Raw genomic sequence first — 27024 nt, 5'->3', positions numbered from 1 at the left:
TTGTCTAGTATGGTAATGTTGCTGGCAGTCTGCCACTTTGATAATAATAATAATAATAATAATAATAATGGCTTCAAATTTTGGCACAAGGCCAATATCATAATAACAATAATTACGCACACACACACACACACACACAATATACACAAAGGTGACAGGTTCAAAAGTTCAAAAGAGCATAGAATAAAGTATAAAGTATTCAAAGCAAAATGTCTGAGAGCACGTAACACAAATTTCCTATTTATATTAAAAATGGGGAAGGCTGATTTATGGGATTACTTTAACTTCCCCATCTATAAAAGGTTTAGGTGAATGGAGTATCGTCAGATCCCAAAACCTGTTGGCATATTCTGAAGAGGTCTTGGGCCAACAGATTTTAGGATCTGACGATACACCATAAAGCTAAAGCCTTTATGGACAGGAAAGCTAAGGTAATCCCATAAACTGGCCTTCCCCATTTTTAATATATATTGCTCTATATCTTAGAGCAGCGTTTCTCAACCAGGGTTCCCTGGAACCCTAGGGTTCTGTGTGAAAGAGTGAAATAAGCTAATGCTAATTTTATGATCGTAATATGACTATAGACACACAACATATTACTGGTTATTGTAATATTGACATCATTCTACCTCACCTATCATGTTATCAAACAAATATAACAACCATATATATATATATATATATATATATATATATATATATATCAAAGTGAGTGTGTCTTAGGATGGTCATTCTGCCAATAAAAACAAAGGCATTGTTGGTAGAACCCAACTTTAAGTGCAGTGAAATAGATACAAGAGGCACAGAAGCAGATAAGCTGTTAGTGTAATGAGGCCCCTGACTAGGGACCCCATTACAGTGGGGAGCTTATCCCCTACTATGCATCTCATATATTTATATGCATAATTAAACCTTAGTATAATAAAACTTATTTAATTAAAAATGATACTCCATCATACACACACACACACACATAGGTGTATCTAGGATTTCAACAGTGGGAATTCCCAATTATTGAAATAGATCCACCATCTACCATCTAATTTGTGAAAAAATACAAAATTAAATTTTCAGATAATAATTATTTTGGAGTAGATGTGGCTGTGATGTAAGGAGCTTGCATCCCAACCACATGGTTTGGGGTTCAGTCCCACTGCATGGCACCCTGGGCAAGTGTCTTCTGCTACAGTGTCAGGCCGACTAAAGTGTTGTGAGTGGATGAGGTAGATGGAAACTGAAAGAAGCCTACTGTATATATGTGTGTGTCTTTGTCTCCCACCATCACTTGACAACCGGTATTGGTATGTTTACATCCCTGTAACTGATAGAATAAGCACCAGGCTTAAAACAAAGTACTGGGGTAAATTCATTTGAATAAAATTCCTCGAGGCAGTGCCCCAGCATGGTCGCAGTCAAATGACTGAAACAAGTAAAAGATAAAAGATAAATGGAGCTGTGGTCGTAGTGGGATTTCATTTGAATTTCTTGGTCCGCTTCCTGCTCCTTGCTTATGAATGTGGTGATGATAAATACATTTGTGGCTGTCCACAAATTATCTTTACAACTTCCATAGCTTATTATTCTCTGTATTTATTGTGTGCAACCAATGGCGTCCCCGTGGAATTGTTCTGATGTTTCTAATAAGCTTTTTTCGTTTATTCTTTTATTCTTTTACTTGTTTCAGTCATTTGACTGTGGCCATGCTGGAGCACCACCTTTAGTACTTATTCTATTGGTGCCTTTTGCTGAACCGCTAAGATACAGGGGCGTAAACACACCAGCATCGGTTGTCAAGTGATAGTGGGGGAACAAACACAGATACATGACAAGCTTCTTTCAGTTTCCGTCTACCAAATCCACTCACAAGGCTTTGGTTGGCCCAAGACTATAGTAGAAGACACTTGCCCACAGTACTACGCAGTGGGACTGAACCCAGAACCATGCGGTTGGGAAGCAAGCTACTTACCACAGAGCCAGGCCTGTGTCTGTGCCTATGTTTTCCAATAAACTCTGCTCAGGTATTCTCATTTTTCATTTCTCAGATTGTAAATGTAATTTATGAACATCCTGTATCATACAGGGTTAGCCAAAAGTCACCCAACAGCAAATCAAAATTCCATAAATACTTAAATATTCAATTTTATTCATTCACTCCAGTTATGAATGTTTAATAATTGAATGCAGTGAGTTTTAAATCACATTTTTTTTTCAACATTTGTCCATTTATCAGTGAAGTCTCACCATCATCATCATCATCATTAAACGTCCGCTTTCCATGCTGGCATGGGTTGGACAGTTTGACTGGGGACTGGCAAGCCAGGAGGCTGCGCCAGGCTCCAATCTCATCTGGCAAAGTTTCTACAGCTGGATGGCCTTCCTAATGTAAAAAGAACCCACTATACTCTCGAGAGTGTAGTGGGTTCTTTTTACATGCCACCGGCACAGGAGGCAGTCAGGCGACACTGGCATCGGCCATGTTCGGATGGTGCTTTTTATGTGCCACCGGTGCAGGTGCCAGTGGGGTGGGGGGCTGACATAGCAGGGGTGGATATTTTGTTTTAATCTTGAAATTAAATGGTTTTGATTTACTGCCAGGTGACTTTTGGCTAACCCTGCATTATTATTATAACGATGATGATGAGGATGATGATATTTATTAACTTTACAAGAAAAAGGTTGACAGTGACTTTGAAGTTTTGGGTTGCTTACCTTCAGCAGACAATGATGGAAGCCAAAACATCAAAGTCTCTGCCAACCTTTTCCTTGTAAATATTAAAAACCAGTTAAGTTGATGTTTAACAGAACAAGAATTATAACCTTACTGTTCAGGTGACCAAAATCTGCCCATCATTTAATAATTATTCTCACCTCTAAGAGGTGAGGAATTTGCAGGCTTTGAAGTTGCTAAGTGCAGCTTTTTCAAAAAAGAAAGTATCTGGGTTCTATATGCAAAGACAGACGTCCTATAATCTAATTTTGTCAAGGACAAAATTAGATTATGGGGCTTATTCTTTGTAAGCCTAGTACTTATTCTATCGGTCTCTTTTGCCGAACACCTAAGTTACGGTAATGTAAACACACCAACGCTAGTTGTCAAGTGATGGTGGGGGAACAAACACAAACACAGAAAAATACACACACACACATATATATACGACAGGCTTCTTTCAGTTTCCATCTACCAAATCCACTCACAAGGCTATAGTAGAAGACACTTGCCCAAGGTGCCATGCAGTGGGACTGAACCCGAAACAATGTAGTTGGGAAGCAAGCTACTTACCACACAGCCACTCCTGCGCCTTTATGTATATATATATATATATATATATATATATATATATACACACACACACATATGTTTTTATATATCTACAGTCAATTAAATCCTGCTGGGTTCATAAGACAAATACAATATCTAAATGTAAAATTACATGCTTTAGAAAAAGGAAACAACATTTACAATCTCATCCAATTAAAGAGAAGATAATTTAGATTTATTTACTTGTAATCAGTAACCGAGTAACAAATATGTTTAAAAAATGATGTCTTCCTCAACAAATTGACTGCTGATAAGGAAACTAATATAAATAGTTTTATACATCTATCTATCAATATAGGGTTCATTATAATAAGGCTTGGGGTTCATTTCCTAGACTGGGCAGCATGTTCTGTTCTCTAATGAGGCAATTCTTTTCATATTATTTCAGTATACACAGCCATAATGAGTACCAGCTGAGGTACTGATGCAGCCCTCTCTCTCTCTCTCTCTCTCTCTCTTTTCAATTGTAACATATTCAATGTTCCACTGGGTCAAGAGTGATGGGTAGGGGCAAGAGAAGGTGTTTATATCTGCTTGTGACTATATTGACTTATTGTTGTTTCTAAATGAAAACTTTAACCCTTTTCTTCCCAACCTGCCTCACACCCCCTGTAGTCCTATGACATAAACTTCCTATTTTAGAGCATTCTAAATTAAAAACCTTCCGTCAAAACTTTCTGTTCATTTATGTTCTAACCCCAGCTTAACAATGACAGTTATTTTACTAAATTCTTCATTATATACAAAATTAATTAAAATGATGGCAGTGGATTTCAACAGAAATATACTAACAAAAGGGTTAACCACTACGCCATATGCCCACGGGTATATGGCGTAGTGGTTAAGAGTGCGGGCTACTAACCCCAAGATTCCGAGTTTGATTCCAGGCAGTGATCTGAATAATCATAATAATATAATAATAATAATAATAATAATGATGCAGTACCAGACAGTGGTTCTCAAGGCTTCTTATCTTAACTGATTGGAGGTGCTATCATGAATACTGTTTTGTCTTGGTATAAAAAGATGGGCTACAGCAAATATTCTGCTTAATACCACAGATTTGCTTGTCAGTTGTTTGACCATAACCAGTTGAGCATGTCCCTTGGTGGTTGACGATATGTGCATCTCTGACCATGAGCAGAAGTAGAGGGGGGAGCATCATAGCCATGTGTTGAGAAGAACTCTTTGGGGTTTGGATAATTCACCTTTGGAAACATGGTATTTTGTTCGGCATCCTCAAACAACCTTTATTCAAGGACCTTTTGAGAGGGATGAGCTACTCGACCTGAAGAAAATTCTAACTGGGCCCCACCTGCGAGGTCATGCACTGTTTATCTTGATATGAGATCACCATGTCGCGCACATATGGTTGTGATGCATGTGCCTGGTGTACCCTTATCAGACGGGTAGTCATGATGGGTATACTGTGGTTTGTATATTTTACCTCAGTCTCACTTTGATGGCATGCCCTGCTCTCTCACTCAATAATAATAATAATAATAACATCAAAAAATACCTAAGGAATGAGAATCCAGGTTCGAAATTTCCTCAAGACACCCAATGAAGACTGGAGGGTATCTCAGCCGAAACGTGTTAACAACAAACAAGATGAGGACAAATATCCGTCAAATGTAAATAATGTACATAATGTAAAAGGGTTAATACTTGTGACTCAAGAAATTGGAGATGAATGGAGACTGTGTGTAGTTGTGAAAGGTGATTAGGGAGTCAGATATAAATGGTAGCTTCATTGAAGTTAAGTTTGAAAACATTGTGTTGAGCAATATTCTCAAGAGAGAGGGAATAATTTGAGCGAGGGCAAGAAAGAGGGCAATATGGTTCTACAGGAACCATACAGGTTGTCACAAAGAATAAATAGGAAGTCAGAGTGATGCAGGAAGTGACTGACGACATCTGGTTTCTTTACATTTTAGGTTTTAAAGACGAGAGCAGTAAGTTGTTTATTGGTAGGGGGCTGAGCCTTTGGGAAGCAGTTTGTTTTTTTCCACCAAAGATTGGAAAAGAAAACTGGAGAGGAGAACAGAGAGGAAATAAACACATATCTCTGCGTGCATATCTTCATGTCTGTGCTTGATTCCCCATCACCGCTTGGCAACCAGTGTTGGTGTGTTTATGTCCCCATAACTTAGCAGTTCAGCAAAAGTAGCTGATAGAATAAGTACCAGGCTTAAAAAATAAATAGTGGGTTCAATTCATCATCATCACCGTTTAACGTCCGTTTTCCATGCTGGCATGAGTTAGAGGGTTTGATTGAGGTCTGGAAAGGCAGCAGGCTGCACCAGGCTGCACCAGGCTCCAATATGATCTGGCAAGGTTTCATTTGACTAAAAATTCTTCAAGGGAGTGACCCGGCATCACTAGAATCCAATGATTGAAACAGGTAAAAGATACACATGCACATGTATATTCACACACACACACACACACACACACACACACACACACACACACACACACACACACACACACACAGCTAAATGCATATAATTGTTATCATTGTTTTAACGTCCACTTCTCCGTGCTTGAATAAGTCAGAATGAATTTATTGACACAGGTTTTCTACGGCTGAATGCTCTTTTTCATTAACAATCCTCACTTATTTCCAAATAAGATAATATTTCCCTCTGGTCAAATATGTTTTCACGAAGACTGGAAACAAAGTATAGTGCTTGCCAGATGGTGACAGTTTTTTTGCAACAAACACATGATGTCAAGGCAAGGGGCTAATAACACACACACACACACACACACACACACACAATGGACTTCTTTGTGTTTCCATCAACCAAATCCACTCACAAGGCTTTGGTTGGCCCAGAGCTATTGAAGAAGACACTTGCTCAAGGTGCCATTCAGTAGAACTAAACCTGAAACTACATGGTTGGGAAGCAAACTTCCTACCACACAGCTACACCTGTACCTATATCATGTCTGTGCCAATGCCACACCTGCCACCTATCTATCTATCTATCTATCTATCTATCTATCTATTTATCTGTCTATCTATCTATCTGTCTATCTATTTATCTGTCTGTCTGTCTGTCTGTTTATCTATATATATATATATATATATATATATACAGGATAAATGTGTTTCTTCGTTGTAGTTTAATTAATAATGTTAGTGTTTAATTCTTCCTAGAATTAAGATTCAATGAACGTGGTGATAGCTAAGGTATGTTTGTTCCCAAACAACACTACTTTTAGTGCTGTTGACACTGCCAGATTGAGTGGTACTGCCCAGATGTCAAAACCATAGTGATATCCATGGGGCAGCTGATGATGGTGGTATGTTGGATTGTTGGTATGACTGTTATTGTAGGTGCGGAATAATTTTAAAACACATTCATTTGATCTATATAGAAATCAGGTTGACTTAGTTCATGTTACTTAACGTCTTGTAGACATGAAAAAATCACAACATTTTGAGGGGAGAGGGCATGTCGATTACACTAGCCCCCAGTACTTGACTGGTACTTTATTTTATCAACCCCAAAAATGATGAAAGTCAAAGTTATCAACCCAAAAAATGATGAATTTGAGCTCAGAACACAATAAGGAAGAAAAAATACTGCCAGGCATTTTGTCTGATACTCTAATGTTTCTGCCAGTTTTCCCCTTACTACTACTACTACTACTACTACTACTACTAATAATAATAATAATAATAATAATAATAATACTCCTTTCTACTATAGGCACAAGGCCTGGATTTTGTGGGGAAGGGGCCAGTCAGTCACACCGACCCTAGTACTCCTTTCTTTGGTTACAAGGGCTCAATACATTAAGAAATATGTCAAAAGTTAAAGTAGAACTCACAAAAAGAGGGGTTGACATAAATCAAAAGGGAATCCTGAGCAAACAATAAAGAAAAAAAAAACCACTGCAGAAGATAAACTTTCAACAAGAAAATCTTCACCAATATCAGGGGAATCCACCACAGGTAATTCATGGGGAACCCCACACAAAGAGGCACAGATTACTCTGCCGTTTTCATGGCAACGAAACTGCCCATTCTCAAATGATGAGAGGGCCATGAAAGAATTGTCTTTGACCAAAGGTCTGATCTTTCAGAACTGATGTGAAACTACACAACAACAACAACAGCATGAAGCTAAAACGTCAGACTGTTTCCCATGACGTATGAAAGTTTTAGAGATGATTTGATTTCTTAATAGATAAAATGTATGTGTGTGTGTGTGTGTGAATGTATGTATGTATGTATGTATGTATGAGTGTATGTATGAACATGAAAATAAAATAAAATAGATGGATCTCAGTCAGCTTTGCTGAATATTCTAGTTGTACAACTGACTGAACTACATACTCATTGAATAATAGTGTAATAACCGGCTGAATATTCTACAGACAATGCTACCCATAATTCTGATATTCATACAGCCTCAGAATAATATATAGTGTGACAAACCTTTAGAATTACAGCAACAGTACACACACACACACACACACACATACACACACACACACACACACACACATATATATATATATATATACACATATATATATATCTGATTTGAAGGGATGGTGTCATCCAAGAAGATATTGGTTCAATACCTAGTATTTTGGAGGCAATTTATTTCCTTAAAATAATAGGTATATATATATAAACACATAGTTTATATTCATATAAAAGGAGAAAAAGAAAATGGAGATAGGGAAGTTAATAATTGTTTATTACTAACAACAAATCAATCATCATCCCTTACAGCTGTTTCAATTAATATTCAGTGAATTAATTAAATATTAAATTCATATGACTTGAGCATAATATCTTCAGAGGGGAAAATATATATACCCTTGGATGTTTTATATGTGTGTTTATGGATTCATATATGTGTGTGTCTAAGGTACCATGGTGACAGAATTGTTAGCATGCCCGATAAAATATTTAGTGGAGTTTCATCTGTTTGTACATTCCGAGTTCAAGTAGCACTAGGGTCAGCTTTACCTTTCATCCTTTTGGGGTCAATGAATTAAGCCCCAATTGAGCACTTGGGCTGATGTTCCCTCCCACCAAATTTGTCCCATACTAGCTCCCTCCCCACAAACTAGCTCTCCTTCCCCATTTCAGGCTTTGTATCTATACAAGAAAGGAGTTGTATGTGTGCATGTTTGTCTAAGTGTGTATGCAATATGCATTTACATACATACATTGCATATACATACATGTGTGTATGTGTATAGTTTGAGCCAGTCCAGTGGTTTGTTAACATAGAGCTTCCATGGCATGCAGGCTTTTTCTTCAGACATGTGACACTGGGACAGTCTGACTTATCTGAAGAAGTGACTGTACATTATGGAAACTCCAGAATAACTGGGCCCTCGACTGGCTTTAAAAAAAAAAAAACTACAGCACTCTTCTTGTATTGAATACTCTTTCAGATTTTTAACCAACACACACACACAAGTGTGCACTTAGTTTTACACACATGTATATAATATACACACACACACACACACACACATACATTCATACATATATACTCACACACAAATATCAATAAGCAGTCAACAGTAACTCTATTGAACTAACAATATCCAAGGTAGGATGGAAACTGATAAATAATATATACTGCCAAAATATTGAAGAATTTTGCACTTATTCTTCAGTTGGTAGAGTATACTGTACCTATATGTGTAAGTGTTTATGTATGTATGCATGTGTGCATATATATATATATATATATATGTATGTATGTGTGTATGTATGTATGTATATAGGTGTGTCTGTACTTATGTATCTATATGAATATGTATGTGTGCATATATGAATATGCATGTATGTATGTATGTATGTATGTATGTGTGTGTGTGTGTTCGAACGTATATATGTATGTAGGCAGGTACCAGGTATGTATGAATGTATGTATATATATATATATGTATGTATGTATGTATGTGTGTGTGTGTGTGTGTGTGTGTGTGTGTGTGTGTGTGTGTGTGTGTGTGTATCATCATCATCATCATCATCTAACATCCATTTTTCCATGCTAGCATGGGTTGGAGAATCTAACCGGATCCAATCCGGTGAACCACAGGGCTGCATCAAAACTCTAGTGTCAGATTTGGTATGTATGTATGTATATAAATATGGATACATGTGTGTAATATATACATATAAAAACATATATAAAATATAACTAAAATAATGAACTAAGAGACCCACTCACCTGACAATATCTGAATGTCCCTCTGCGCAGGCGGCATGTAAAGGTGTCCAGAAGTCCTCATCCTGTTTATTAACATCTGCTCCATGAGCAATCAACAGTTTAGTCACAGCTATGTTACCGTCCAGTACGGCCTGATGTAGAGGGGTTAGGCCTGAAAGATAGATGGACACATCATCACAGTCAGCTAAAGATCCAACATCGGATAAATTTGAAGAATCTTCTTCATACTCCATTTCTATGGCCAGAAGATGTATTCCTCTTCTTTGGATTTAGAATATAAAAATAGTTTTTTTAAATATCAATTATTTCAACATTTTTTCCTTCAAATTCCTACAAAATCCCCCAATTATTGGAATATTATTCCATTTTCAATTCATGTTTTTTGCTTTTACATCAAACATTTACTTTTACATCAAAATGCGTGATTTCCTTTCCATGTATTTTTCTTAAACTATTTTTATTATTCCTTTTTTTTTTTTTGATTATTCTTTTCTTGGTAGCAGTGGTAATATTTTTAAGGGGTCCTCTATTCTTGATTTTAGGGAGCAACTGGCAAATCCTTAAATGGTTTGCCGACGAACAGTGTGGGCTAACAAACGTGTGCCAGCCAGGCTTACAGCACAGAGAGAGAGAGAGAGAGAAAGAGAAAGAGGTAGGTATATTAGTGTTGGTGCTGATATAGTTGCCGGTGTGGGAGAAAAACAACAAAAAAGCCTACCAAAATCAATGGAACTGACTAAAAGTTTGTCAGTCTCATCCTCATAATAATTATTATTATTATAGTTGTTGTTTTTTAGTGGATGATGTTAGTTTGGTTTCGGACTGAAAGGTCACACGCAATTTAGTATAGCCGTAGGCGTTCGTTCTTTTTTCTTTTTTCTTTTTTTTCTTCTCTTTTAAGATGAGCTCAGCAGTGTTGCATTTGTTCTGAGAGTGCAACGATAAACCTACTAGAGAGAAATTTAAGACGAGTCATAAGACTGTTGTGCGAGGTATCAGATTTTTGTGGGGGAGAGGAAAAAAAAATGGATTCTCTGATGAAGAACGAGAAATATACAGGTAAATTTTGGAGAAGATGATTTTAAAAAGACAGTTTGAACATATGTAGACATATATATATATATATAAATATATATAAACGTGTAGTTATATGTGTGTATATATGTGTGTATGTACAGATGTTTATTTTAATGAAAAGGCAAAGATTGCATTATGTGAATGTATGTTGAATAGAGATATGGAAAAGAAAAACTAAATATGAGGGTGGGAAAGAGGAGAGAGAGAGAGAAATAGATATATTTGGTATCTTGTCTACCCACTACTAGAGTTGTGTACACATGATAGTATCTCCCTCTATCACTTTCATCAACACTAGTAGTACTAATACCACCATCAACAACCAACAACATCACCACCATCACCACCATTGCCATAGGCAGTAACAAATACCACCACCACTACTACCACCACTGCCACCGTCACCACCACCACAACTAGCACCACTACCCCCCTCTCCAGCTTACAGCAGCAGAGAGCGGAAGAAAACAGAGCAGCGGGAGCAGGAAGGTAATAGAGGCCAACAGCTATTATGCTGATGAGATTAACAGTGATTATGATGATTATGATGATGATGATGAAAATAATGGTGGTAGTGATGATGGTGATGATGATGATGATGGTGGTGGTGGTGGTGGTGATGATGATGATGATGATGATGATGATGATGGTGAAAGGTGATGAAAAAGATGATAAAAACTGAAGAACTCCTCCACTTATTACATCATCGCCACCCACCACAGTTAGAGAAGATAATAGTCTGTTGTTATGTTGTTGGCAGCAGACTATCAAAGATCTGTGCAGACTTCAGAATTCCCAGCAGAAACAGCAGAGAAAATACTCGATGCCATTTGGTAACAAACAACCGAATCTAAGGGAAACGGTTACGTTTAGCATTGGAAAACAGTTATAGGAATAATAATAATAATAACAACAACAGCCACTCCATCGGTTACGGCAATGAGGGTTCCAGTTGACCCGATCAACAGAACAGCCTGCTTGTGAAATTAACTTGCAAGTGGCTGAGTGCTTCACAGACACACATAGTCTTAATGTAGCTCTCAGGGAGTTTAAGCGTGACACAGGATGTAAAGAGGGTGGTTCCATTGAATTACAGGTGCAACTCATTTTTGCCAGCTGAGTGGACTGGAGCAATGTGAAATAAAGTGACTTGCTCAAGGACGCAATGCACCACTGGGTATTGAACTTATGACCTTGTGACTGTGAGCTGAATATCCTACCACTAAGCCACGTGCCTTCAGAATTATAGGAATAGACTTTGGCACTTTCAGCAAAAAAACAGATGGCATTTAGCAACAAATGGTAGAATATGAAGAAACAAATAATGTTTAGTGTTGGAGAATAATTGTGGATATAATTCCAGAGAGTGGAATATGCTTTATGTTGTAAGGAGAAGAGAAACAGCAACTTTTGGGGCTGAATTCTTGCTGCTCCCTACATGGCATTTTGATGGGCATTCTATTGTTTCTCTTCCTACACCAACACCCCACCACCCCAATAATAATAATAATGATGATGATAATCTCATTTATTTTCCACAAGGGTGAAAAATGTGGGGGACAATACAGAAAGTGTAGGGGGTTTACGTATAATGAAATGATAAAAGAAAGAGGAAACAAAGAAAGAAATTAAGTGTACACAATATACAATGAAAAAGAAGGGACATATTCATAGCATACAAAGGTTAAAAAAAAAAAGTGGTGGGGAGGATGATAGAGATGTGGCCCTCCTGATACAAGAGGGCTTCTAGGGATTATCGAGGAGCCCCACTGTCTGAGATTTCCCTGAAACCCCAAGAGCAGGTGCCCTCTCCTTGTCCCACCTGTGTTGTCTTCTCTTTGTGTTCATTGTCTTATATATCGCCATCATCATCATTTAGCATCCATTGTCCAAGCTGGGGTGGGTTGGATGGTTTGACCAGGGCTGGCATGCTGTAAGGCAGCACCAGACACCAGTCGGATTTGGCATGGTTTTGCTATGTCTGGATGCCCTTCCTAATGCCAACCACTCCAAGAGTGTAATGGGTGCTTTTATGTGCTACTAGCACAGGTGCCATTTGCGCGACACTGGTATCTGCCACAACTGTAGTTTTAGTTGGCTTGATGGGTCTTCTCAAGCACAGCATAATGCCAAAGATCTCAGTCATTGCCTCCATGAGACCCAATCCTCAAAAGGAGCCTGTGTGAGGCCCAATGCTCAAAAGGTACTTTTTACATGCCACTGGCACGGGTGCCAGTTACGTGACACCAGCATCAGCCACGTATTTATGTATGTATATATGCATGTATATATATAAGACTAAATGTCTAAATATAGTTGTGTTAATATATATACCCTCAGACAACAAGAACAAAACATTTCTAGAATGTTGGCGTTTTTGGAACTTCAAATATTTCTATAGTTATGTTGTCTTCTGCAGAAACAACTTCAGCATTCCCTCACCATTTCTCTCTCTCTCTCTCTCTCCACCCATATACACCCATGTATATAAGCATATAAGTATGTATGTATGTTCTATATATATATCTTTTAGCTCTTACTTGTTTCAGTCATTAGACTGTGGCCATGCTGGGGCACCGCCTTGAAGAATTTTTAGTCAAATGAGTCAACCCCAGTACATTCTTTTAAAGCTTGGTACTTATTCTGTCAAAATCTCTTGCCAGACTGCTAAGTTACAGGGATGTAAACAAACCAACACTGGTTGTCAAGTGATGGTGGTGAGGGATAAACACAGACACAGCCACACACACACACACACACACATGCATATACACGATGGGCTTCTTTCAGTTTCCTTCAAACAAATCCACTCACAAGGCTTTGATCAGACCGAGGCTATAGTAGAAGACACTTGCCCAAGGTGCCACGCAGTGGGACTGAACCCGGAACCATGTGGTTGGGAAGAAAGCTTCTTACCACACAACCACACACACATACACATCATCATCATTTAGCATCTGTTTTCCATGCTGGCATGGGTTAGATAGTTTGATATATATATATATAGTTCTATATATATATATAGTTCTATATTTAAGAGATGAGGAATAATGTAGATTATTTACATTATTTACATTTGACAGATAATTGTCCTCATCTTGTTTGTTGTTAACACAGCGTTTCTCTGATATACCCTCCAGCCTTCATCAGGTGTCTTGGGGGAAATTTCGAACTTGGGTTCTCATTCCTAAGGTATTTTTCGATGTTATTATCATTATCATCATCATCATTATTATTATTATTATTATTATTATTCAGGTCACTGCCTGGAATCAAACTCTTGGGGTTAGTAGCTCGTGCTCTTAACCACTATGCCATATGCCCACGGGCATATGGCATAGTGTGAATAATAATAATAATAATAATAATAATAATAATAATAATAATAAAATCTGCGTAGTAGAAACAGTAGTGAACAGTATATATTTTTAAAAATAATTTTTATAATTTGTATAGATTTATTTTATTATAAATGCAAAACACCACGGAGGAACTGATGTAAACTTAAATAATAAACCACGATAGGTGAACTGTGATATGGTAAGGGATTACTGTATATATATATATGTATATATATATATATATATATATATATATACATATATATATATACAGTAATCCCTTACCATATCACAGTTCACCTATCGTGGTTTATTATTTAAGTTTACATCAGTTCCTCCGTGGTGTTTTGCATTTATAATAAAATAAATCTATACAAATTATAAAAATTATTTTAAAAAATATATACTGTTCACTACTGTTTCTACTATATATCTTCATCCAACCCATGCTAGCATGGAAAGCGGATGATGATGATGATGATGATGATATATATATATATACACACCCACATGTATTAATATACAGTAATCCTTCAACTATCGCAGGTGTTATGTTCCACTTTGATAGGTGAAAATCCGCAAAGTAGAAACAGTACTGTACTGTATATTTTTTATTATTATTTTTATAATTTGTACAGATTTATTTTATCATAAATACAAAACAACACAACGGAGGAATCGACATAAGCTTAAATAATAAACTGCGATGGGTGAACCGAAATATGGTGAGGGATTACTGTACCCTTTTCTAAGAAACATTACCAAAATTGAAACTGAGGTAACATTTCTTAATCATTTAGGGAGACATTCAAATAATTTATGATAACTGATTTGTCTACGACTAATGAAGTTTTTTAGGCTGGGTGTTTAAGAAGTTTGCCTTGCACTGACATGGTTTTCGGTTCAGTCCTAGCACTGAGCTGACCAAAGCCTGTGAGTGGATTTGTGGGATGGAAATTGTGTCGAAGCTTGTCATATATAAGTGTGTTTGTGCTCTTTGCATCATTTGACAATTGGTGTTTGGTTTGCTTACATCCCTATAACTTAGTGATTCAGCAAAAGAGACCAATAGAATAAGATTTAAAAAATAGGTATTGGGATCAATTTGTTTGGCCAAGCTGGGGCACTGCTTGAAGGATTTAGTCACAATTCAATGACTGCAACAAGTAAAAGATGAAACACACACACACACACACACACACACAAATGGTAGAACTATTTGTTAAATAGGTAGAATGGCTTAAGCTGTTGTGCAGTACAAGAAGTAAACTGTGCAGTGAACCGAGGTCAATGTTGAGTCTGGATTCCTGGTTGGTGCCACAATTCAATGTGACACACATGAAACTATAACATTAGCTTCAGGCTCTAATCAGACTTATGTGTTTACTTATAGCTCATGCAGTGGTCTTAGTTGATGAGCAATTAGCTCAATCAAAGTTTCCAAGTTCAATCTCCACTTAAATAACAGCAGAAGGACACTTAGGAGTCATTACCTAGGTAGGCCTGGCTCCCTTAGAGTGTCAGGAACTAACAAGCCGAAACACTTGCTTGAGGGACATCCTTCTTTCTGAAGATTTCTCTCCTGCTCTCTGCCCGTTTTGTTGTGAAATTCCACTCACTAATAACATTAATGGGCTTGCAAAAAGATGATTACAAAAAACATTCTCCTGAAAATTATAAGACTTTGGTACAGAGTCAGAATAAACCAAATTAGATGTCCCTGTGCTGCAGCTAAATACCACAAGTTATTTCACTATGGCTCTGGGAATGTAAAACTCCACTAACTTGACCATAAGAAAAGCATGAACACTACACAATCCCACTTACCTCCCTTATGGATATGAGTGCCTCATGCAATCACATTTATCTCCCCTATATATATTTGAGTGTCCCATTTACTTCTCTTATACACTTAACTTCCTCCCCACCACACTACCTCGTTTATCTCCCGATTAGGTTGTGTTGCCCAATCTCATTAACCTCTCCTTTATAATCTGAGTGTCACTTAACCGCATTTACCTCCCCTGCACATCTAATTATCTCTCTTACATATTCGAGTGTCCATATAAGCTTATTTGCCTCTTTTCTACATGCAATTCCCCCCCCCCCCCACTCCCTTGCAATCTCATTTACCTCCCCTGTATATATGAGTTGAAAGTGAGCAATTCAGAAGTAGAAGCAGGGGGTGGTGAGGTGGTAGAACCATTTACAACATCACAAAAATTACCTTGCAGTATTTAGTACTACAGTTCTGAGTTCAAATCCAACCAAGGTCAACACTGCTGTTTATGGATGAAATAAACACAAGTTACATACTGGTATTGATTTAAACAACTGACCTTGTTTCTGTCTACTTTATATGGTAGTATGTAGGAAATTTGGCTGCTATTTCTAGCATACTGGTCAATCATGTAGAAGCCCCCTTAATAAACTAGATAAGTGTTTACTGATGTTAATATTTTTGTCTTCTAGGCAGCGACCTGGCAGAAATGTTAACACGACGGGGGAAATGCTTAGCAACATGTCATCTGTCTTTACGTTCTGAGTTCAAATTCCACGGAGGTAAACTATGCCTTTCATCCTTTTGGGGTCGATAAATTAAGTACCAGTAAATCTAATCGACTGGCCCCCTCCCCAGAAGTTTCAGGCCTTGTGCCTGGAGTAGATAAGAATATTTTTGTTTTCTTTTTATAAATACTGGAGCTACTTGGTATTCATATTAATATATTTGAAATTTCTTGTTAGACGCATGGGAAATATATTTATCTTGGTTCCTATCAACTGTAATCTTTAAGCCTAATTCTTTGAAAATCTCATTAAACTCCTTCCTAACAGTATCTATTGCATGACAATTAAATCTTTGTAAAATGAATTCATTGAATGAATAGACTGACATCATGGTAAAAACTGAATTGTGCAAAGCAGAATCTCTTCGGAAGTGAATCTAAAATGTCTGATTTTATTGATTTGGAAAAATCAGAACCATTGCAAGATCCCATAACTACAGCAAATAACACCTGGCCACGTGCCGAGTGTAGAGAGACTAAAGGAGGAAAGAAGGACTGGGACAGGTGTCTGGCTGTAGAAGAGATACAGGGGTCTCCCAAAAAGAAAGGGGGAAGATGAAGGAGGTGAGATATCAGAGTGTGCCCTCCAGGTGAAAAGAGCAAAGCATTAAAATGAATAGGAAAACGAGAAGATAGAGCCTTGTCTACCAGATATGTATACTGGAAAATAACTGAATATGTAATCTTTGACTTTGACTGCCCCAACTGAACACTCATACACATGTTGTATGTGTGTGTGTTAGTCTATATTCACTACCAAATGTGACTTTAAAGTCTATGAAAGTGTTAATTAGTCGTTAGCTATTTGAAGAAAATGCCCCAGTTACATTCACATATATACATGTGAGTAAGAGATATAGAGGAAGAGAGACAAGGGGAAATTGAGAGACAGATAGAGAGATAGATAAATAGATAGAGAAAGATAAGAAAATTCAGTGAAATAGATAGAAAGAGAGAGAGAGGGGGAAGAAGAGAATAATTACTTTTTTTTTCTTCTTTTCTTGGTTGATTAAGTATGGTGCAGACAGTGTTATAAGGGTATGTGGGTCAGAGAATCTATCAAGAAAAATATATGTTTGTGTGCATGTTACGTGTAGTTAGGACATGTGCGAGCATGCATGTGTGCGTGCGACAGTTTGTTCGAAATAAATTATTGAATAATTCTAAAATAATGTAATAGAAAATAAAACCTAGTTTTGTTTAGATAAGGGTGCAACAGTGTTTATAGAAAGAAATAATAAATATTTCAGTAAGATGTTGTACATTGGAAATGGAATGGGAACATTGCCAAGTGGGGTAGTCCTCCTTATTAAGTAGCGGGTATTTTATGGGTGGGCTTTGTTATGAGAAAGAAAGAGAGAGAGAGAGAAAGAGAGAAAAGAGGAATCAAAATGACTGACAGATGGTAGTGCTCAATAAAGTCTGCTCCACTTGGCGATATACCCAAAATTCCTTGTGTATGTGTGTTCATTTGTTTAAACACACACACACACACAGTCTTTGAAGTGTTTAAAAACTTAGTGGTTGTATAAATCCAAATCATCTAAAGTTGCAGAACTTTGCAACTCATCAAATTTTTCTTTATAGAAGCCACAAAATTCTAGGTTTATAAAATTAGAGAAATAAAATTGCATGACCATCGAGGGGAAACGTTATTGCTTAGTAGCCTGTCCAATCTTCATGTAGAAAATATACTCTGGGCACCTTAACCCTTTTGTTACCATATTTCTGTTGAGATGCTCTGTGTTTCTTTCAATTAATTTCAAATATAACAAAGAATTTAGTAAAATAACTTAGTTATCATTCAGCTAGTGTTAGGAACATAAATTGTGACTAAGGTTTGGTGGAAGATTTTAATTCAAAACTTATGAAAACAAGATATTTGTACTCAAAACCAGAGCTGGTTTCATCCGGGTTGGTAACAAAAAGGTTAAGAATTGTTTCTCTATTATATATTTTAACCCTTTTGTTACCATATTTCTATTGAGATGCTCTGCGTTTCTTTCAATTAATTCTAAATATAACAAAGAATTTAATAAAATAACTTGGTTATCATTAAGCTAGTGTTAGGAACATAAATTGTGATTAAGGTTTAGTGGAAGATTTTAATTGAGAACTTAAGAAGACAAGACATTTGTACTGCAGAGCCAGAGGCAGTTTTAGCCAAGTTGGTATCAAAAGGGTTAATCTGTTCTCAATGGATTGTTGCATCACCAATATTAAAATAATGTCTGAGCAAGTTAGGAGAAGGAAGGAAGTGTTGGGATGTCTAGAGCAGACCCCAGTCAATACTTTTACTGAAAGAAGTCACAGGAATTTGGCTGTAGTGTAGCCAGACCACCAGAAAGTCTTTGATAAGTATTCCACACATGGGTGGATTATCAAAGCATTACAAGTAACCAAAGTTGCACAACTCCATGCAGTTTTATTACTCAACACCTCACCATGAATATGTGCACCAACTGGGTGTGATAAACAAACTATTTAAATCTGACATCATAGGTTATCAGAAGGCGTCCTACAGGGTAGTATCTTGTTAGAACTGCTCTTTGTCCTTTCATTAAATCTGTTATCATATCTGCTTGCAAATAATGTTATTTACAGAAACAAGATACTGTAAATCCTGAGACATGGCTCACCTTTTGTTTGCAGATGGCATGGAGCTGTATGGGACAAGTTTTAAGCAATCCAAAAGCAGCTGCACCTTTTTACTGAATATTCCATAGACATTGTTACATCTGTCTCAGTTGTGGTGACCAATTCTAAAGATTAAATGTGAAGGTCATTTTAGGATGCAGAGGAGTTGTGATGAATGAGATGTTAGTTGGAGGCCAACAGTTCTTGTGATCCCATTTCCTTCACTTGTTTCTTATCCTGTTCTTATCAAACACAACATTCTCATTTTGTCCAAGATGCTTGTAGTTACCACCTGGTTGTATAAGGCTTATCATGAAGCCATTCATGTTTAAGTTTGTTTTAGCTGGGCACAAGATTTCATTGAGAAGGTTGTATAGGAGTCCTTGAGGCAAAAACCACAGATCATAGATGGAATAAACCTCAGTATGAGCCTGGTGTGATAAACTTGATTCTAGAAGGAAGAAGGTAGCTCCAGAATACAACAACACAGATTAGCATGATATCTGGGACAATATATCTTCAAGGCCTTCTTCAAATTTGAAGGATGAAAGTTTACACACACACACACACACACACACACACACACACACACAAAGACAGAAAGATCAATGTTTTTTTGTTTTATAAATTTTTTCTGTATGTGCAGGTGTGGCTGTGTGGTAAGAAGTTTGCTTCCCAACAATATGGTTCTGGGTTCAGTCCCACTGCATGGCACCTTGGGCAAATGTCTTCTACTATAGTCTCAGTCTGACCAAAGACCCATGAGTGGATTTAATAGATGGAAACTGAAAGAAGCCCATCGTGTATGTATATACATACATACATACATATATATATATATATATATATATATATATTAAAAATGGGGAAGGCTGGTTTATGGGACTACCTTAGGTTTCCCGTCCATAAAGGGTTTAGCTTTATGGTATATTGTCAGATCCCTAGATCTGTTGGCCCAAGACCTCTTTAAAATATAGAGGTCTTGGGCCAACAGGTTTAGGGATCTGATGCTATGCCATAAACCCTTTATGGACAGGAAATCTAAGGTAGTCCCATAAACCGGCCTTCCCCATTTTTAATATATACTGCTCTACATCTTAGAGTGTACTTCTCCTTTCGGATTTGTTTTTTACAGACAAGATATATATATATATATATATATATATATATGTACTTTATTTAAAAGCAGCAGAAATATAACAAAAGCTGTTACTCAGAGTTTCACGCACCTGTTATATTTCTGCTGCTTTTAAATAAAGCATATTACTCTACCTCTGGTATTTGAGTACTCTTTTTTCCACCTTGTTTCACATTTATGTGCTTACTCCGGTATATATATATATATGTATGTATGTATGTGTGTGTATGTATGTATGTGTGTGTATGTGTGTGTGTGTGTTTGTGCGTGTATGTATGTGTGTATGTATGTATGTATTTGTCTATTTGTATGTCTGTGTTTGTCCCCCACACCATCGCTTGACCACCAATGTTGGTGTGTTTACGTCCTTGTAACTTAGTGGTTTGGCAAAAAGGAGACTGATAGAATAAGTGTTAGGCTTACAAAGAATAAGTCCTGAGGGTTGATTTGTTTGACCCAAAGGGCAGTGCTCCAGCATGGCCACAGTCAAATGACTGAAACAAGTAAAGGCACAAAAAAAAAATTTGTATGCGTTTGTGTGCATGTGTATGTATGCATACACATGCACATATGCTTACACACACACACATACACCTCCATCCATCCACCTACCCCCAACACAATCAGTGCCTGGAGTACAAAATATGACGTCAGACACTCTTTTTCCGCAAAGATACCAACTTCTGCCAGGCTTTTTCCCCAACTTCACTTCGTTTTATCTTTCCCCAAACACAGAAAACTCTTTCTCTGCTTATCAACCCACGTTGTTGCTGTTGCTGTTGTTGTTGTTGTTGTTTTATTTACTCCTCTCTCTTATCCACCCACCCTCTCTCAGCTGTCACTACTCTCTCCCCCCCTCTCTCTATCTTATTCTTTCCTTCACAACATTTCCTCCTCCTCCTCCTCCTCTCTCTGCTAATGTCTCCTTTCTGTTTATCTCCTCTTCCTTCCAATACACCCTCACCCTTTCCCTTGTCTCCAGTTAGTTCTAACCCTTCATTACACACATATGCATTCTTCTCCTTCCTCTCTCTCACATTTCCATCGTTTCCCCATTATCCACTCCCCTTTCTCTTCCCTTCTCTCTCTATCTACCATCTGTTCAAGGCTACACCCTCTCTCTTTCTCCCCCCCCTTTTCTCTCTGCCATTTTCCACTTTCCATCTCTGCTTTCATCCACACTCCATCTCTTACTTTTCCTTGCTTCCATTCCAGTCTCTCTCTCTCTCTCTCTCTCTCCCACACACATACATACATATACCCCCCCTCTCTCTCAGTTCCATTCCTTCCTCTCTCTACCATCTTTACAAGCCTACTCTCTCTCTCCCTTTCTCTCTCCCCACCTCTAACATTCATGCACTTTCCCTCTCTTTCTCACCTCTCACTATTTTTATTTTATCCTCTTCCAGTCTCTCTCACACTTATCTATATATTCCTCACTCTCTCTGTCTCTCTCCTTCTCTCCCTCTCCCTCTATCTCTCTCTCTCTCTCGTTGCCAGATTTGTTACTGTATTGAATAAAATGCATTTCAATATTTGTACAAATTCAGTATTCTGGGTTCAAACCCTGCTGAGGTCAACTTTTATTTTCATTTTTTCAAAGTTGCTCACGGATATGCCGGCCAGTGTTGGCACAGCTCCCCCCCCTCTCTTTCACACATGAACACACACACACACACACACACATACATGCATGTGTGTGTGTGTGTGTGTGTGTGTGTGTGTGATTAGAATGACAAGGGAATAAGAAACTATGCAATGAACTTCATTAGCTTACAGTTGTTTCTGCTACAAAATGCAATGCACCCATAGCTGAATGCTCGAGTATCACCCTGTAGCTTCATCAGAACTTCAAATACAATGCCACCAACTCATCCCCTATCTCTAATCACCTGTCACACTATTTTCACTCAGTGCACATCCTACTGTCTCATATTCATATTGTCCCTGGGTCTCACATTTCTACCTTTCTCTCTCTCTCTCATTCCAGGTGGGCAAGCCATGTATTCACCTCTTCAGCAAGACACCTGATCCTCTCCCTCCATCATAGTTTCTTTCTCCATTCTCTACCTCCACTCAGTTGAGGGGGAGTCGTATCTTGCAGGTAGTTTGGCAACCTCACTGGTGCTGGTGCCATGGAAAAAGCACCCATAACACTCTGTAAAGTGGTTGAAGTTAGGAATGGCATCCAGCTGTAGAAACCTTGCCAAAACAGACAATGGAACCTGGTGTAGCCCTCTGGCTTGCCAGCTCCTTTCAAACCATCCAAACCATGTTTGCATGGAAAACGGATGATAAAAAATAATGATGATGATGATGATGATGATGGTTACACATACACACACAACTCTACAAAAACTAAGTTTTGCTAAGGCAGGTTCTTCTTGTGAACAGCATACATATACATACATGCAGAGTACATACATGTATAAACACACCTGTTCAGACATATACTGTCTTTCTCTCTCCCTTTTAATCTATCTGTGACATACACACACACACACACACATACACACATAACCTCTCAGTCAAAATTTATCTGAAGCTAATTTTAACACAAGATGTATGAATCACATTCACCCTCTCTTCTCCTCTTCCTCCTCCTCCTCTTCTGATATTTCTGTGTCTTCCAAATACAGCAACGACAGATCAACAAGACCACATCTCTCACTAAAACACCGAGGATAAGCTGTTGCCTGTAGTCAAATAAATAAACATCCCTTCAATAAACACAACTCTACACTTTCGCACTTTACTGAACAGTTTCGTTTTTCACCTAATTCTGCCGTTTTTTCTGTTTTTTTCTTTTTTACTTCTTTGTATTTGCTTTAAAGATAAAGTTGTTGGATGTATACATATTCAACATCCTTGATCTTCCCTCACCTCCTCACAGTTCAAAACGGAAGAGGCTTCCACAAATAAAATATCGCTTTATATAAGTAATTACTAAGATTAATTAAATTGAGGGTAAATATGGAGAATTATGGCATATTTTTGAAGGAACTGGGAATATATAAAACATAACACGGTTGTCTTGAAATGCTGAAATGAAAATGAAATGCTTACTATCTTTCTCTCTCTCTCTCTCTCCTTATCTGTCTACCTGTATGCGTGTGTGTGTATATATATATATATATATATATATATATATATATATATGTGTGTGTGTGTGTGTGTGTGTGTGTGTGTGGCCGATGCCAGCTCCCTCTGGCCCCTGTGCCAGTAGCACGTAAAAGACACCCACTACACTCTCGGAGTGGTTGGCGTTAGGAAGGGCATCCAGCTGTAGAAACATTGCCAGATCAGACCGGTGCTTGGTGCAGCCTCCTGGTTTCCCAGACCACAGTTGAACCGTTCAACCCATGCCAGCATAGAAAACGGACATTAAATGATGGTGAAGATGATGATGATATATATACACATGGAATAGTTACTATGAAGCATTGTGTAGAATATATTGTATAAAGGATCATGGGTAAGGCCAAAACAATGCGAAGTAAATGTAAGGTAAATCACAAGAAGACAAATATGTGAATTAATGTAGACTTACCTTGCATTCAATATTTTGGGGTTATGACCCCACCCTCAGGAACTTAATGAATGTTGCACATGTGCAAGTGTGTGTGGAGTAGACATTTACTTCACATTGTTCTGGCCTTACCCATGATCCTTTATACAATGTGTGTGTGTGTGTGTGTGTGTGTGTATATCGTCGTGGCACTCCGTCGGTTACGACAACATGGGTCCCATTTGATCCAATCAATGGAACAGCATGCTTGTGAAATTAACGTGCAAGTGGCTGAACACTCCACAGAGTGTGACAAGGCTGGTCCCTTTGAAATACAGGTGCAACAGAAACAGGAAGAAAGAGTGAGAGAAACGTGTGGTGAAAGAGTACAGCAGGGTTTGCCACCACCCTCTGCCGGAGCCTCGTGGAGTTTTTGGGTGTTTTCGCTCAGTAAACACTTACAACGCCCAGTCTGGGAAACACACACACATAAATACATGTATATATGATAGGCTTCTTTCAGTTTCTGTCTACCAAATCCAGTCAGAAAACTTTGGTTGGCCCAAATTAATATTAGAGGACATAGTGGGACTGAACATGGAACCATGAGGTTGGGAAGCAAACTTCTTACCACAGCCACACTTGTACTTATGTCAATAAATTGTGTATATATTATATTTGTGTGTTTATATATGTGTGTGTATTAATCAAAGTATACAGTATTAGAGATCCATTTCAGCCAGTCTAACCAATTGGTCACATACTGGGTATTAATATGATTTACTAACACTCTGAAGAGTATGTGATGTTAGTTGACTGCACTATCAACTGATATCTGATGTGAAACCAATTGGTAAGATAAGCTAAAATGGATCTGCAATATTGTATACGTTGATTAATCTACCATTCTACTGACAAATATACAAGCGCGTATTTTTTCTGACTTTATGGATTCTAAATAACTAATATATATATATATAAATATATATAATCAAATAATTATAGAAAGTGTCAAGTGTCAAAAATGTATCCCACAAGGGAAAATAAACAAATATGACCCAAATTACACAACAAAAATAGCCAACCTGATAAAAAAGAATACAAAACAACTTGATGCAACTTCAATCATAACACATCAACAACCACATCAGAAATAACAACTCTACATGAAGCAACAAAACAAGGAAATAAACAAAAAAAAAAAAGAGAACAAATGAACGTTGAATAAAACAAGAAAATAGCAGAAAATTGGCTGTCATTCGTTTTCAATATAAACCAGAAAGTTATGTAGGCTGTTCTAAAAATGAACAACATCACATCCCACACACTTCCCTTAATGTAGCTCTCAGGGAAATTCAGTGTGACACAGAATGTAACAAGGCTGAGCCTTGGAACTACAGGCACAGCTCATTTTTAGCAGCTGAGTGGACTGGAGCAACATGAAATAAAGCAACTTGCTCAAGGACACAACACACTGCCAAGGATTGAACTTGTGACTTGATGCCCATGATCCAAATACCCTAACCACTAAGCCACGTGCCTTCACACAACTGATGGAAATACAGTAATCTGTCGACTATCGTTAGTGTTACATTCCAAACCCCATCTTGCGATTGGTGAAAATCCACAAAGTAGAAACAGTACTGTACTCTTATGTCTGGGGAGAGTCATTCTCTTTTAGTACCTTATAATTTAACACTCACCGGTAAAATTTCCACTCATTTACTTATTTATTTTTCTAAAATTTTCATTGCATCTTGCAACCTTTTCAATAGTTGTTGACTCTGTTATTCAAGCTGCATTCTTTCAATAATGGACAGAGAGAACGACTCTCCCCAGACACAACAGAATATGCTTCAACACACAAACTCACATAAAGAATCTTGCAAACCAAATCCCAAAATATGTACAGTACTGTATATTATTTTTATTACTTTTATAATTTGTATATATTTATTTTATTATAAATGCAAAACACCACCACAGAGGAATCGACATAAGCTTAAATATTAAACCGCGATAGGTGAACCGCGATGTGGTGAGGGATTGCTGTAAATTTGTTTAATCTACAACGCATTAGTCAACAGAAATGAAAGAGAATCCGTTCAGGCTTTTTTTTTTCCCCCACTCTTCACTGAGTTTCTAAACAAATAACAACACTGATGCTTTCATGACTCACAGATCATATTCCACTCCTATTTTATGCCTGAATGGTTATCTATATGAAGGACATTTATGTATAAAATGTAACTGATGCAATAAAATCATGCTGTAATTTAGAAACCTTTGACTATGTAAAATAACAAAAACTCAGTTATTTAATCATTCACAAATTGGTTGGCATAAAAACAAAAGTGTGCTGTTATTGTGCGTAAGTTTGAGACACAAAAAAGCGACGCTACTTGAATCACGATTCCTTGGTTTTCCAGGGGACAGTGTTAACAATTAACTGTAGGTGCAGGAGTGGTTGTTGCGGTTAGAAGCTTGCTTCCCAACCACATGGTTCTGGGTTCAGTCCCACTGCGTGGCACCTTGGGAAAGTGTCTTCTACTATAGCCTTGGGCTGATTAAAGCCTTGTGAGTGGATTTTGTAGACAGAAACTGAAAGAAGCCTATTGTATGTGTGTGTGTGTGTGTGTGTGTGGTTGACAACTGGTGTTGGTGTGTTTACATCCCTGTAACTTAACAGTTCAGCAAAAGAGACAGATAAAATAAGTACCTAACTTTGAAATATATATATAATAAATACTGAGGTCAATTCATTTGACTAAAATCCAAGGTGATACTCCAGCATGGCCACAGTCAAATGGCTGAAACAAGTAAAAAATACCACCACCACCACCACCACTACTACTACTCTCGTCTCCAACCTAATCAAATGTCTTACCTTCTTTCTTAATAAGCTGTCAACATCAAAAGTAACACAAACCTATCAGTCTTAATAGAATTACCTTGCTCTCTGGATATTCCAACTTAACCAAATTCTGACCAATTCCTTCTCTCTTTTATTTACAGAAATGCCAAACATATTCTCATCTGTAGTAAAGATTGGTTGCCAGCATAACACGGCAGTCCTGGTTTAGGATGAATGGTGCTGTAACTTAGCCCCAGGAGACATCGTCTCCAGCTGGCTATACGACACGATCTGTGTCCTTATATTTTCAAACAAGGGAATCTAGTACCCCCACTCAGCTCAAAACAATATCTGTGTATTGCGAT

At 37.6% G+C, this 27024-nt stretch overlaps 1 protein-coding gene across 1 annotated transcript in view; it reads right to left on the bottom strand.

The window, feature by feature from the left end:
• Nucleotides 1-27024, bottom strand: part of LOC106883264 (uncharacterized) — a 199742-nt gene that overhangs the window by 52040 nt on the left and 120678 nt on the right. The window contains exon 2 of the mRNA XM_014934207.3: nt 9538-9688. Coding sequence (XP_014789693.2) covers nt 9538-9688 — 151 coding nt within the window. The remainder of the gene's footprint in view (nt 1-9537; nt 9689-27024) is intronic.

The sequence above is a fragment of the Octopus bimaculoides genome, chromosome 2, assembly GCF_046866305.1.
Source record: "Octopus bimaculoides isolate indiv1 chromosome 2, ASM4686630v1, whole genome shotgun sequence".
Taxonomy (NCBI): Eukaryota; Metazoa; Mollusca; class Cephalopoda; order Octopoda; family Octopodidae; genus Octopus; species Octopus bimaculoides.
The sequence above is the reverse complement of the archived record's forward strand: the minus strand, read 5'-3'. Positions and strand labels throughout refer to the sequence as shown.